The 14,489-nt window shown below is 32.3% G+C and overlaps 1 protein-coding gene across 2 annotated transcripts; it reads left to right on the top strand.

Moving 5' to 3' along the window:
- The first annotated feature begins 9,620 nt into the window (after positions 1 to 9,620).
- LOC115713329 (protein LPA3) lies at positions 9,621 to 13,628 on the top strand. Of its 2 annotated transcripts, none has more exons than XM_030641810.2 (10): positions 9,621 to 10,067; positions 10,135 to 10,344; positions 10,765 to 10,812; positions 10,900 to 10,939; positions 11,027 to 11,127; positions 11,525 to 11,717; positions 11,801 to 11,899; positions 12,390 to 12,507; positions 12,608 to 12,746; positions 13,394 to 13,628. In XM_030641810.2, the coding sequence occupies exons 1-9, from the start codon at positions 9,978 to 9,980 to the stop codon at positions 12,726 to 12,728; spliced, it is 1,020 nt and encodes a 339-aa protein (XP_030497670.1). In that variant the 5' UTR covers positions 9,621 to 9,977; the 3' UTR covers positions 12,729 to 12,746; positions 13,394 to 13,628. The 2 variants fall into 2 exon arrangements, with proteins under 2 accessions (XP_030497670.1, XP_030497674.1); XM_030641814.2 differs by having other exon boundaries at positions 9,629 to 10,067; positions 10,150 to 10,344.
- Positions 13,629 to 14,489: the final 861 nt, after the last annotated feature.

The raw sequence follows: 14,489 nt of genomic DNA, 5'->3' as shown, positions 1-14,489 counted from the left end.
ATTCAAATTAAAAATATTAATATACTTTTAATTAAAGCATATCTTAAATTTTAAATTTGGTAAATATTTTATAAAACAAATATATATATATATATATATATGAACAAAATAATTTTTATATTTAATAAAATATAACACTTAATTAGAAGAGATCATAAATCTCAACTTCTACTTTAATGATGAAAGCTATCAATTAGTGAATGATTTTGAGCCAAATGTGTAAAAATAATATAACAATAATAGGTGGTAGAGATAGTAGAAGAAAAAATTAATAATTAATAAGCAATTGACTTATTTTATTTACCTTCTACTCATATAAATTTAATTTTATGTCAATTCACTTCTAAAAAAAATTTTATTTTTATTTTATTTTTAATAAATTAAACACTTAATTTATACTAAATATATTATTAGTTGTCTATACAGTTTACTTTTATATATTATATATATATATATATATTAATTAGTATGTTTTTTATTTATATATATTTTTATTTACAAATATACAAATATTTACATATATATACAAAAGGATATTAAAATTGTTGGGGGGGCCATGGCCACTCTTACCTCGGCTGTGGCTCCGCCCCTGCCATACGCCAAAATATATATACAAAAAATAATAATAAAAATATAGATTACTAATATATATATATATATGTATACTATGTTATATAAATTAACAATTAACCCAAGATCTATTTGTATATAACATAGAACACAATAGTAGTATATGATAATTGAGTATGTGTACCTGATTGATCCATAGCAATTATCTCTGATTGATCCACAGCAGTTACTCCAATTTGATAGTGCAATACTATCAACTAAGTCTTCCTCCCTAGATCTCTAAATCAGAAGCAGTTTATTTTCTCTGATTATCAAAAGGGTATACAATTGTGATGAGACAATATGTATTTATAGAGTTAGGGAGGGGACTTAGCTACAAAACCCTAGTTGGGCTGGGCCTGCTCATCAAAGGCTTCAGTCAACTAGAAAAGCCCACACTTCTGCTTCACCTAGACTTTACTCACAGATGCTAAGCCCATTAACAATTGATCACCAACAACATGGGCTAACACAGCAAAGAACTATCCAATCAACCCAAGTTTTAATAAAACCAATAAAATTTAATGTAAGCCCAAATAAAAGTCTAACATTCTCCCACTTGGGCTACATTGATTTTAATACATATATATTATATCAAAATAATTTTATTTGAAAACGACTCATGGGTTGAACAACAGGAAAACATTTGTGGCCACTTTAAAAACTGATAGTTCTCTGATAGCATCTCAACATACCGGTCCAATTCAACCTTTGATAATGAACTATGACAGTCATATTGTTTTTAGCTCAACAAAAGACATTCATAATCACAAATACCAAAGTATTAAATCGACATGGTCAATAAGTCTAGTAGTGTGGTAAGGAATTATGTTCAACATGTGATCAATATAAAATAACATAATATCCTTATCAGTCCTCAATTTCACTGATACCGTGATGCTTAATAAATAAGCCAGTGAAATTAAACATACACCACTTAAAATAAGTAAGTGTCACTAAACTTGCTTAAAGAATTAAGCCAACAACATATCATTGTCAATAAGCAAATAAATTTAAAAGACAATGATCACAACAATATGAACCACATGCTTTCAATTCAATCATTCTCGAGAATATAACAAAACATAATTGAAAACATATCCATTCAATAATAAAAAATATTGAAACATAAAATGTAGTTCATAACTTTATTCAGAAAATTATAAATAATAATTTCTAAAAACAAACAGAAAACAAAACTCCCACTAACCCAAAAGATCAAAAGATTCTAAAATGCCCATATTAACAACATGTTTATTAAACAGCACGGCACTTAACCCTTTGGTTAGAGGATCAGCTAACATCGACTCGGTCTTGCAATTTTCAATGACAATGTCTCCTTTCTTGACCAAGTCTCTGACAGTGAGATACTTTATTTCCATATGTTTAGAAGCACTACTAATCTTGTTATTCTTTGAAAAGAAAACAACAGCATCATTATCACAATAGATTAGCATAGGTGTGGAAATAGAATCAACCACTCGTATCTCCGAAATAAAATTCTTCAGCCACAAAGCTTGCAAAGATGCCCCATAACATGCAACAAACTCAGCATACATAGTAGATGACGTGATCAAAGTCTGTTTGACACTCTTCCAAGAAATAGCAGCACCTGCCAAGGTGAAAATATAGCCAGAAGTTGACTTTAAATCATCTACACAACCACCAAAATCTGAATCTGAATAACCAACAACTCGAAGATTGTCAACATGCTTATACACAAGCATAAAACTCTTCGTTCTTTGCAAATATCTCAAAACTTTCTTGGCTGCAACCCAATGATCAAGGCCAGGATCAGATAAATATCTCCCAAGAACATTGACTACGAAAGCTATGTCAGGTCGAGTGCAAACCTGAGCATACATCAAACTCCCTACTACACTTGCATAAGGGATGTTCTTCATTGCTCCTCTTTCCAAGTCGTTCTTAGGACATTGCTGCTTAGTGAACTTGTCCCCTTTCAGAATAGGAACAGAACCAGCTTTACATAAATCCATGTTGAACCTTTTGAGCACACGATTAATGTAAGCTTCTTGAGATAAGCCAAGAACTTTTCGATTCCTGTCACGATGGATCTCAATCCCCAAAACATAGGATGCCTCTCCAAGATCTTTCATATCAAAATTGGAAGACAGAAAATTTTTTGGTCTCATTTAGTAGTGACAAATCACTGCTGGCAAGTAAAATGTCATCTACATAAAGAACAAGAAAAATATAACGACTCCCACTGATCTTCATATAAATACACTGATCAAACTTGTTCTCTACGAAACCAAACGATGTCACAACCTTGTCAAACTTCAAGTACCACTGGCGAGATGCCTGTTTGAGACCATAAATGGATCGTTTCAACTTGCAAACTAAGTGTTCTTTTCCTTTCTCCTTGTAGCCTTCAGGTTGAGACATATAGACTTCCTCATTCAATTCTCCATTCAGAAAAGCAGTTTTAACATCCATTTGATGCAACTCTAAATCAAAATGCGCAACTAAGGCCATAATAATTCTGAATGAATCTTTAGTGGAAACAGGTGAGAAAGTTTCAGTGTAATCAATACCTTCTCTTTGAGTAAAGCCTTTAGCCACTAAACGCGCTTTAAACCTTTCAATCTGTCCCTTTTTATCCCTTTTAGCCTTTAAAATCCACTTACAACCTATTGGTTTGAAACCATCAGGTAATAAAACTAGCTCCCATACACCATTTTTCTTCATGGAGTCGATCTCATCATCCGTAGCTGCTAACCATTTTGAAGATTGTGGACTATTAAGTGCTTCACTAAAAGTGACCGGATCCACAAAATGATCAATATCATATTCTCCTTCTCCAAGATAAACAAAATTATCATGACACTTTGTTGACTTCTTTTGTCTCTGAGATCTTCTTAGAGGAGGTACTTCTGGAATAACTTCTCTTTGTTGATCATTGTTTTGAATAACATCTTCCACAACTGGAATTTCTTCAATAACAGGATTCTCATTAACAATAGGAGCTTCATCATTAATAGGCCCTTCATCAATAATAGGACCTTCATCATCTTCGATATCGGGAGCAATATATTCATCAACAATGGGAGCATTACCAACTGGAGTAGGATGGAGACTACTATTATCATCTCTTGAAAATGACATAGGAATACAAATTCCTTTAGAGGACTCCCCCATTTCAAGAGATGTTGAAGGAATTTTTTCAGCAACATCAAATTCCAGAAATTTAGCAGTCTGAGATTCAACAATTCGCGTACCACGAGTAGGACAGTAAAAGCGATAGCCTTTCGAGCGCATTGGATAACCAATGAAATAACAGCGATTTGTTCTCGGATCTAACTTTTTCAAATTAGGATCATAAATCTTTACTTCAGCTGGACAACCCCATACTCGAAGATGATTAAGACTAGGCTTCCGCCCAGTCCACAACTCAAAAGGGGTCTTGGGAACAGATTTACTGGGAACACGATTTAAAATATAAGTTGCAGTCATAAGTGCTTCACCCCATAAAAACTCTGGAAGATTTGTTCTACTCATCCTACTTCTAACCATATCCATGAGAATGCGATTTCTTCTTTCAGCAACGCCATTTTGTTCAGGTGAACCAGGCATAGTGTATTGAGCAACTATACCATTTTCTTGTAAGTACTCTGCAAAAAGCCCCATGTGTTGTCCAGATTCTGTATAACGACCATAATATTCTCCTCCACGATCAGAATGAACAACTTTGATGACTCTTCCTAATTGTTTCTCAACCTCATTTCGAAAAATTTTGAGTTTATCAAGGGCGTCAGATTTTTCTTTAATTAAATAGGTGAATCCATAACGAGAAAAATCATCGATAAAAGTGATAAAATACTTATTTCTGCACAATGTGGTTGAATAAGGACCACTGATGTCTGTGTGGATAATTTCCAATAAAGATTGACTGCGGTTTGCAGTCTTCTTTCTTGTTTTAGTCAATTTTCCACGAGTACAATCAACACAAGTATCCCAATCAGAAGCATCAAGAGGAGGAAGTATTTCAGATTTAATTAAACGATCAACCCTTTCTCTGGAAATATGACCCAATCTTTTGTGCCATAACAATAAGGATGTTTCCTTAATATGAGGTCTTTTACCCACAGTATTCACAACATTAAAAGAGGAATCTAAAGGAGCCAATGACAACTTGTAAAGACCATCAGAATAAAAGCAATTTCCAATAATTCGAGAGTCAAGCATAATGTCAACATTATCATTTGCAAAATGAAAAGAATATCCTTGTTTAACCAAAAGCGGAAGCGAAACTAAATTCCTTTTAAAAGTAGGAACATAAAAAGTATTGTTCAGAATAATCTTATCACGAGACTGTAATTCAAGAATAAATGTTCCAACATAGATAACGTCAACTCCAACATCATTGCCCACTTTAAGCTTGGACTCCCTCTCACTTGGCTTCCTGAGATCCCTTAGCCCCTGTAAGGAAGCAGAAACATGAACAGTAGCACCACTGTCTAACCACCAAGAATCAATAGGAACATCAACTAGATTAGATTCAAAACAAACACATGCCAATGGATTACCTGATTGTGCTTGCTTCTTTTCTAACCAAGTCTTAAATTTGTGACAGTCTGTTCTCCGATGCCCCAATTTTTCACAAAAGTAACACTTCACATTAGAGTATTTGGACTTTCCGTTGTTATTCTTCTGTTTATTCTTATGCTCCTTACCATTACCATTCTGTTTTGTAGCACCATCATTTTTATTCTTGAATTTTCCTTTTCCTTTGTTGGGCTTGAGGTGAGAAACATAGTTAGCAGATTCATTCTTCTCCCTTTTAAGCTTGCTTTCTTCAGCCACACACTGAGAAATTAGGTCGCTGATAGTCCATGTTTGATTGTAAGTGTTGTAGGCTGTCTTGATAAGGCTGAAAGAGGCAGGAAGAGCATGAAGAGCTCGATGAATAATGAAAGAGTCAGGAAGAGGAATATTATGATCTTTTAACTTGGACTGAACATTCACCAATTTCAGAATAAAATCTCGCACTCCTTTTAATTCATCATACTTAATGGTTGTCATTTCATCCATAAGATGTCCAGCTTCAGCGTTTTCACCAGTGTCGTATAATTTTTCTACAGCATTGAAAAACTCTTTGGCATTTGTAGTGTCTGGCAAACCACTCAATAGATGTTCAGGAATGGATCTTTTCATAGTAAGAAGACTAAGTCGACTTGACTTTTCCCATTGTGCATGATGAGTTCTCTCGGCAGCTGTACTGGAGTCAGTAAGATCAGCAGGTTTTTCTTCTCGTAGGCACAAGTCCATATCCATTATGCCTAAAGTAAATTCCACATCTCGTTTCCATGTCTTGTAGTTGGAAGCATTCAAAATATGGATGGAAGCATTATTGTTGTTCACAGAAAAGGAGACTGAAAAATTCAAAAAATTAAAACTTGAATAAGCAATATGAGCAATGTATTAGAAAATATTGTAGAATCAACTGGTCATTATAAACTCCCCTTTGGGGTGAGAATATAACACACACATGATCTACCTTCATGAAGTTAACAACAAAGAAAAAATACATATCATTTAAGAATTTTATTACCTTTGGGCAAATAAATTTCTTAAAAAATATGTATTAATTCAAGCAAAAAAATAATAATAAATTTATATATTTAAATTATTACCTTTGGGCAAATAATTAAAATATATATATTTAATATTAACTCACTTCATGGAATGTGAACTAATATATGTAAATACTACCTTTGGGCAAGTAATTACACATATAGTCAACCAAAAAATATAATATTTTCTTCAACATGTGAAATTTGGTGATAAAACAATCATTGAAAATTAATAATTTTCAACCAAATTTCCAAAAGAGATATATAATTGCTTTTATTATATTGATAATAAAAAAATAAAGTGTCCACCATAACACATTATTTTTATATCAAATAATCAAGTTTTATAACTTTAGAACAACAATTAATCAAAAGATGTGAATATAAGAAAATTGGTGGAGACTACATAGTCAAAACAAATTAAATAAGAGAGTGACTATGTTTTATGGAACGAGAAGAAACTCAAAAAATTTTCTATGATTTACGGATTTTGAAAAATCATCAAAAATTATTTTTAATAATTTTTTAACTGCATAATTATCATTAAAATAATAATAATTATTAAACGGAGTCAAAAAATTAATTAAAAATCATAGAAAAATCAAAAATTAAATTCTAATAACGCTGAAAAAAAAAAACGTCGAAAACGGACCTCCCAGCCGGCCCCACGCGCCCCCACGCGCCGCCTGCGCGAGTGGGCTTCGCGGCTGGGAGTTGTCTTCAACCTCCAGCGGGTCCAGCAGTCGGGTCACGCGACCGGTTCTCTCCGATCGGGTCTGGTCGTGTTTTCCGGCCAAAAACTCGACGAAAACACCGGAATTTGGATGGGTTTTGCTCGGGATTGAATTTCTAATTGATCTATGCTACTAATTTCGGGTATTAAAGACTAAAAAACAATAGATCTAAAGAAAAGCGATCCAAAAAATAAAGAGCATAAAAAAAAAATAATTTGGAATATCAATCTTAATTACAATACAAAATTAATCATTTAAGAACATTCATAAACAATTAATAATGAGATATCTATAATCAATTTTAGATTAAAAACCATAAAATCAAAATACACAATTATAATTTCACATTATAATCATATAAACCCTAAAACTTTAAAATTAAAATTCTCTTAATATAGACTATGAATTCAAACACATAATATATCAATTGAAAGAGAATTTAAAAATCAATAAAATCCCTAAAGTTTTAAGATTTATAAACAAAAAATTACACATAAAAGAATAACGAAATTAATATGAAATTATGGATAATTAATATATACAAATTAATTATACTAATTATAGGTTCTAAATCATATACAATAGGCAATCTGATACCACATGTTATATAAATTAACAATTAACCCAAGATCTATTTGTATATAACATAGAACACAATAGTAGTATATGATAATTGAGTATGTGTACCTGATTGATCCATAGCAATTATCTCTGATTGATCCATGACGATTACTCCAATTTGATAGTGCAATACTATCAACTAAGTCTTCCTCCCTAGATCTCTAAATCGAAGCGATTTATTTTCTCTGATTATCAAAAGGTATACAATTGTGATGAGACAATATGTATTTATAGAGTTAGGGAGGGGACTTAGCTACAAAACCCTAGTTGGGCTGGGCCTGCTCATCAAAGGCTTCAGTCAACTAGAAAAGCCCACACTTCTGCTTCACCTAGACTTTACTCACAGATGCTAAGCCCATTAACAATTGATCACCAACAACATGGGCTAACCCAGCAAAGAACTATCCAATCAACCCAAGTTTTAATAAAACCAATAAAATTTAATGTAAGCCCAAATAAAAGTCTAACATACTATACTAACCAAATTATATACCACAATTAAAATATATATACCATGACCATTGTATATAATAAAATAAAAACTAATTAAATATTATTTAAAATAAATAATCATACAATCAAAAAATATAAAAATAATAATTAAATATATGTAGCATGACAATAAAATTATATACATACATTAAAATATTTTATTATGCTAATAAAATTATATACCACTATTATACATATCATAATAAAAAATAAATATCATCTAAGAATAATAATATACCATACAACAAAATAGAAATATACCGTACAACAAAATCTATATACCAACAATCCAAAACAACTCATAAAAAATTAAAAAAATTGACATAACTTGAAAAAAAAAAAGATTTTAACAAAACTAATATAGATATACCGTAATGTTTGAATAATTTGCTTCTAATTCTAAAAAAATAATAATAAAAAAATAATTTTGAAATGAGGACATTTACTAACATAATCTTATGATTTAGGGTCATTTGCTACATTTTTTTGAAATAAAGACATAAACTAACATACTCCTATAATTTGGCGTCATTTACTATCATTTCAATTCTTTTAAGGGTTATTTGCGGCAAAACCTCCTAAAGTGGACAGGTTTTTGCAACTAACCCCCTAATCTAAAATTTTGGTGGTAAAACTACCTAAACCACTAGTCTGTTAGCAGTTAGCCCTTTCCATCCATTTTTGGCTGTTAAGTGCCAGGTTGGAATGTCCACGTGTACACAGTGTACACGTGGCACAATTTTATTAGTCCACGTAAAAATTTATTTAAAAAAAATAAAAAAAAAAAAATTATTTTAAAATTAAAAAAAAAATTATAAATAAAAAATTAAATTTTTTTTTTCTTTCTTTCTTTTTCTTTTTCTTTCTTTTTTTCTTTTCTTTCTTGCGAACAGTCTTTCTCGATCCCCCTCTCTCTCAGCACTCGATCCCCAAAACCATCACCGAAACCTCTTTTTCAGATCCAAACAAAACCCCACATCCACATCTAAACACATCAAAGAGACCTCAGATTAAAGAGAAATAAAATCGCAACTAACGGAGAAAGAAAATCGCAAGGGCGAGAGAGAGGGCTTACTGAACACGAGGCTCGTGAGGTGTGGGGTTCTGCGATGGGGCTCGTGAGATCGGAGATCTGTCGATCTCCTCCTTGGTGTCAGGCGAGGCTTGTGAGGGTGGAGAACTGTGGTGGCCGCCCAAGGGGGTTTTGAAAACCCTAGATTGAAAACGAGAAAGAGAGAGGAGATCGAGAGAGAGGAAATCGAGAGAGAGTGATGTAGAGAGAGAGAGGGTTTGTGTTTGTTTCAAACGAAATAAAAAGAGAAAAACAGAAAAAAACAGAGAGGAGATCGAGAGAGAGAGGAGATCGAGAGAGAGTGATGTAAAGAGAGAGGGTTTGTTTCAGACGAAAGAAAAAGAAAAAACCAGAAAAAGAAAGAAAGAAAAAGAAAAAGAAAGAAAGGAAAAAAAAGAAAGAAAAAAAAATTATTTAATTTTTTATTTATAATTTTTTTTTTAATTTTAAATAATTATTTTTTTTTATTTTTTTATATTAATTTTTTAGGTGGACCAATTAAATTGTGCCACGTGTACACTGTGTACACGTGGACATTCCAACCTGGCACTTAACAGCCAAAAATGGATGGAAAAGGCTAATTACTAACGGACTAGTGGTTTATGTAGTTTTACCACCAAAATTTTAGATTAGGGAATTAGTTGGAAAAACCTATCCACTTTAAGAGGTTTTGCCGCAAATAACCCTTCTTTTAATACATTAGCTTGGTTGTTTTTTTTAGTTCGGTTTTTATTTTATTTGAAGCTATCTTGGCCACGTGTAATACAGTTAGTGCTTGCGGGTTTTAACACACTCTCTCTCCTCTCCTAAAGGCAGTGGAGGCGTGAGAGGTGAGCTGAGTTCCACACGAGAGAAATGCCAATATCTGAATCAATTCTTTCATCGTCAACACGGCTTACCGCCATTCCTTCTCTATCTCTTGCAACTTCACAGACACAAAAATCGGTAATCTCCTACATTTCTTATTTATTTATTTTTGATTAAATGTTCTGTACTTATTTTTAATATTTAGTTTATGGAAGTGCAGGTTGGGAATAAGTGCAGACATTTGAGAGTGAAGTGTAATTATGGAAGTTTGGGTGGAGGAACAGGGGCAAGTTTTATGGGGTCTAAGGAAAATGTGAAAGTTGTAAGCAATTGGGTAAAGGGTGGTGACATTGACAATGCTTCAGTGGAGTTGGATGTTCCATTTCCTCAAGACTACTCTGAGCTTCTCCAACAAGTAAGTACAGTAGTAACTCTCTTTAATTTATTCTATCTTAATATCACTATTTTTTGATTAATTTGTTTTATTCTGTTCAGCTTATTTCAATTATTTGTTATGATTAAGAAATTAAACTTGTATTAATAGAAGAAATTACAATTTGAAAGTCCACCACCAGGAATCCATTAACTTTCTACATTGTCCTCAAACCCTAACAAGGTGATAAAACATTCATCTTCCACAGAGTTTTTTCTTGTTCCCGGAAATTGGTGTGGAATTTAGGCATCGCCTGTTTCAAACTGAATTCTATCAGCACTTTATGCCACAACTACTATGAGACACTTTCATGTGAAAATAAATTCTCTGTTGAATTCTCATTGCCTTTTATTTATTGAATTCTCTAAGCCCTTTTATTTACTTCTGTTTCTTAATTGTTAGGCCAAAAAAGCAACTGCATTGGCTTTGAAAGACAACAGACAATTGATGGTGAGTTATGGAGCCCTGCTGGTATAAAATTGAGTAGTTACGGTATATTGCATAGTTTTTGACTTCGGAGTACATATAACATTACAGGAGATTGAATTCCCAACTGCCGGGCTTGAATCTGTACCAGGTTGTCCACAGGAATAGGGATGCCTAATACTTATGGTATGATTTGCATTAGAGACAATCTCAAATTTCTTTATTACTCTTGTATCAGGGGATGGTGAAGGTGGAATAGAGATGACGGAGAGTATGGTGTTAATTCGTGACTTCTGTGATCGTTTTGTTGATACAGTGAAAGCTGTGCGAACTAGAATAGTGAGCTTCTTGATATATGACAACAAATTTATCTAATCTTTCTCTATTATGTTATGGCTACGAAGCTAATATTCGGGCAGTCTCAGACAGACTATAATAAATTGTTGGTGGATAGATTAGGAAGCATGTCTTAAGAAATAGATTGAAATGGCTATTTAGTACAAGGAAAACACTGATAAAGTTTCAAATGTTTAAAATGCTAGAAGGAAGAGTAGTGGAGAAAGTGTAAATAAAATACTTGTGTGTTTAAATATCTCTTTGATCTGTATATGATAGTTGAATAATCTTCAGTGTGCTCTCCTATTTTGTTATAATATCAGCATGTGATGTCCTATATAATAATTTATTGCCTTCCTTAGAACTATTTTATAAAACTAGCTCGGAATGGAACTTTCAGTTTTTTCCTGAGGCCAATGAAGTAACTTTTGCAAGAAATTCAGTCTTTGGAGGAGCCTCCTTCAAATTGGATTATTTGACAAAACCATCATTTTTTGAAGATTTTGGTTTTGTTGAAAAAGTAAAAATGAAGGACCGTGTGAAGCCAGAAGATGAACTATTCCTTGTCGCTTATCCATATTTTAATGTCAACGGTAACTCACACAGTCCTGTCTAATAGTGAATAACTTAGTATTGAACAAGTAACTTCAGTATCTTATATTATCCAGTTCTTCAGAAATGCTCGTTGTTGAAGAGCTTTACATAGAAGCTGTCAAGAACACCAACCGAAAATTGATTATATTTAACGGAGAACTTGACCGCATAAGATCTGGCTGTATCCTCTTCTCATTAGCTGACTCTTATCCATGAACTCATTTGTTCATTTGCTCATCTAGATCATGCTAAGTATATCTATTTTAATAATTAAGCAAATAAACTGCCATTAGCACAGCATACACACTTGTACCTGTTTTGTTAATAGATATCTTCGAGTTTGTTAAGTATGCATAACTAGTATTTATTATTTTGTACTTGTGCTAATTTTGCTCTTGCAGAGAAATTATAGATATTAATATTACAAATTGTAAGGGATAGAACTTTTAAGTATATGATTGAGGTACTAAGGTCATTGCATTTCGCATATTATTTTTGGGACTCCAATAATTAATGACTGATATGAAATGGTCTGGCACCTTCCCCATATGTTTGATGATTGATTTCCTTGAGTGTGAAGGAATAAAATTGATTGTTTTGATTACTGTTTAACCTGTATTACCAATGATCTTCATAATCAAGTCTGTATTGTTTTTCTTGAATACCATAAGATTATCCACCATTTTTCTATCCGAAACTGGCTGCACTTTCAAAGACCCTGTTTCCACTGATGGAGACTGTATATTATATCCACAACTTTAAGGGATCCAAAGGGGGAACCCTTTTCAGGTTTGCTGCCTAGAAGATTGATTATTTTGATAGTTAATATTTATATATTCGATTGCATACTAAGTACATTTATTACTTGCAACTCTTTCAAAACGTTTAGGAGCTATCCCGGTCCTTGGAAAGTCCTTCGAAGAGTAGGGAACAAATACATTTGCATTCATCAACAAGAAACTATGCCTTCACTGAAGGAAGTTGCTTTGGATATTCTTCCATCAGCTTGATATAATCTAACTCATTTGGTAAGATCATATTTGTTTCCGTATATAACTTAGACTTTTGTATTATAAATGTTACTTGCATATCTTTCTTCTTTAGTAGTCAAAAGAGAAAGTAACCTTCAGCTCAACTTTCTTCATTTTGGTCCCATGTGTGTCAAAATAGTTGAATTGACGATGAAGTACTAATTAAACTATCAAATATTCAACATTTTAATAGTTCAGCTTTGTCCTAGGTAGGGTTATTTCTAGAAGACAGCCTTGTGAAAAAACTTGTTACTTTCAGACAATGTATGTCTCCCTTTGTTTTCTTTGCTTTCTATAGGTTTCTGTGTCGAACCTTAGTTTACAAATCTTACCAATAATGCTTAAAAATTCATTCATTCATTTTTTCTATGCATTATTGAAGGCTTTAAGTCTATTTGGAAATATTGATCAAACTCCAATTACTAATTAAATTGTGTGCTGCAACCAATTTAACTAATGCTCTAATTAAGTTATATTAATGATTAAAATAGCTTACTGTAATGCAAGAGCACCCCTGAGTAGTTACAGTAAATATTCATATTCATAATTGCATGGATATTGTGGCATATATATATAAATATATTCGCTGTGATTTGATTTAGTCTCTATCTCCATTATTTACACATTTCAGTTTTTCCTTTCAGGGTTTTGTACAGAGAAGAAACTTCAATGAACTATGTATGTACATGTGCTGGTTTCAGATTAATTGTAGATAGTTTTATCTGAACAGACTGAAACTTTAATTTATTTTTTCAGTCTGTTACATAAGCATTGACGCGCTCTGCAGCATAATATACCAAAACATATAACTTCAGAGTGATTTATTGGATAATTTATAGGGATTTGAATTGTAATCTTTAGTTTTTTATTTCCTGTTTAGCCTTGAGTATTACTGTTTTATTGTACATCTAGTAGAATTGTATTCATTTTGAGTGCCTTGGGAAAATGGTCATTTGACCATAAGCAGTAGAATCGATGTCAAAGATCCTAATATCGAGAAATGCTAAAAAGCACCAGTAATGGCTAGCATCATCTAGAAGTGTCATATTGTTATTAGTATAATTAAATATCAGCTCACGAATAATTTAATTTAATAACTATGAGCTATTGCTAACCATTTATAAAGCGCCATCTCTTGGTGTGTTGGACACCACTAGTGCCTAATAGCAATGCTCTCTTGATATCTAACAAATACGAGAAATGCTAAAAGGTACCACTAGTGCCTAGCATCTTCCTCGGTGTAATATCTCTATTGGTGTAATTAAGTATTGAGTCTCATATAACTTAAGAAAATAGCTTTTAGAGAATATCGCTAACCAATCGTAAGACAACACCTATAGAAGGTGCTAGGTACCACTGATGCGCATTAACAACTACAACAAAAGAAAATTAGACTTTTTTTCAAGAGTAATGATATGTGTACACACAAATTAAATACAAACTTGATGCTCGCTTATGTGACTGTTAAGCAAAAATTTTACATTAAAATATTAAAAATAAATACAAAATATAATTTTACTTATGCCAAATTTATATCATAGGTTTTATTAATTTAAGTTCGACCCATTCAAGATCATAAGAATAACCTCTTAATTACAGTCCTTTTATTCTAAGAAAACACTTTTTGACTCCAATTACGATGATATTTGTTTACCAAGATTTTCATAAACTAATAAAATATAAGAAAGCTAAAGAATTAATAATCATCGAAGAATGAAATCAGATTTTTTACGTGGTTAG

This window comes from Cannabis sativa, chromosome 5 (assembly GCF_029168945.1).
Source record: "Cannabis sativa cultivar Pink pepper isolate KNU-18-1 chromosome 5, ASM2916894v1, whole genome shotgun sequence".
In the NCBI taxonomy this organism is placed as follows: domain Eukaryota; kingdom Viridiplantae; phylum Streptophyta; class Magnoliopsida; order Rosales; family Cannabaceae; genus Cannabis; species Cannabis sativa.
The sequence above is the reverse complement of the archived record's forward strand: the minus strand, read 5'-3'. Positions and strand labels throughout refer to the sequence as shown.

Coding starts and splice junctions, on each gene's coding strand:
- LOC115713329 (XM_030641810.2), top strand. CDS start 9,978: ATGCCAATATCTGAATCAATTCTTTCATCGTCAACACGGCTTACCGCC. Junction 10,940..11,026: donor CGGGCTTGAATCTGTACCAG/GTTGTCCACAGG, acceptor CTCTTGTATCAG/GGGATGGTGAAGGTGGAATA. Junction 11,900..12,389: donor TGACCGCATAAGATCTGGCT/GTATCCTCTTCT, acceptor GAATACCATAAG/ATTATCCACCATTTTTCTAT.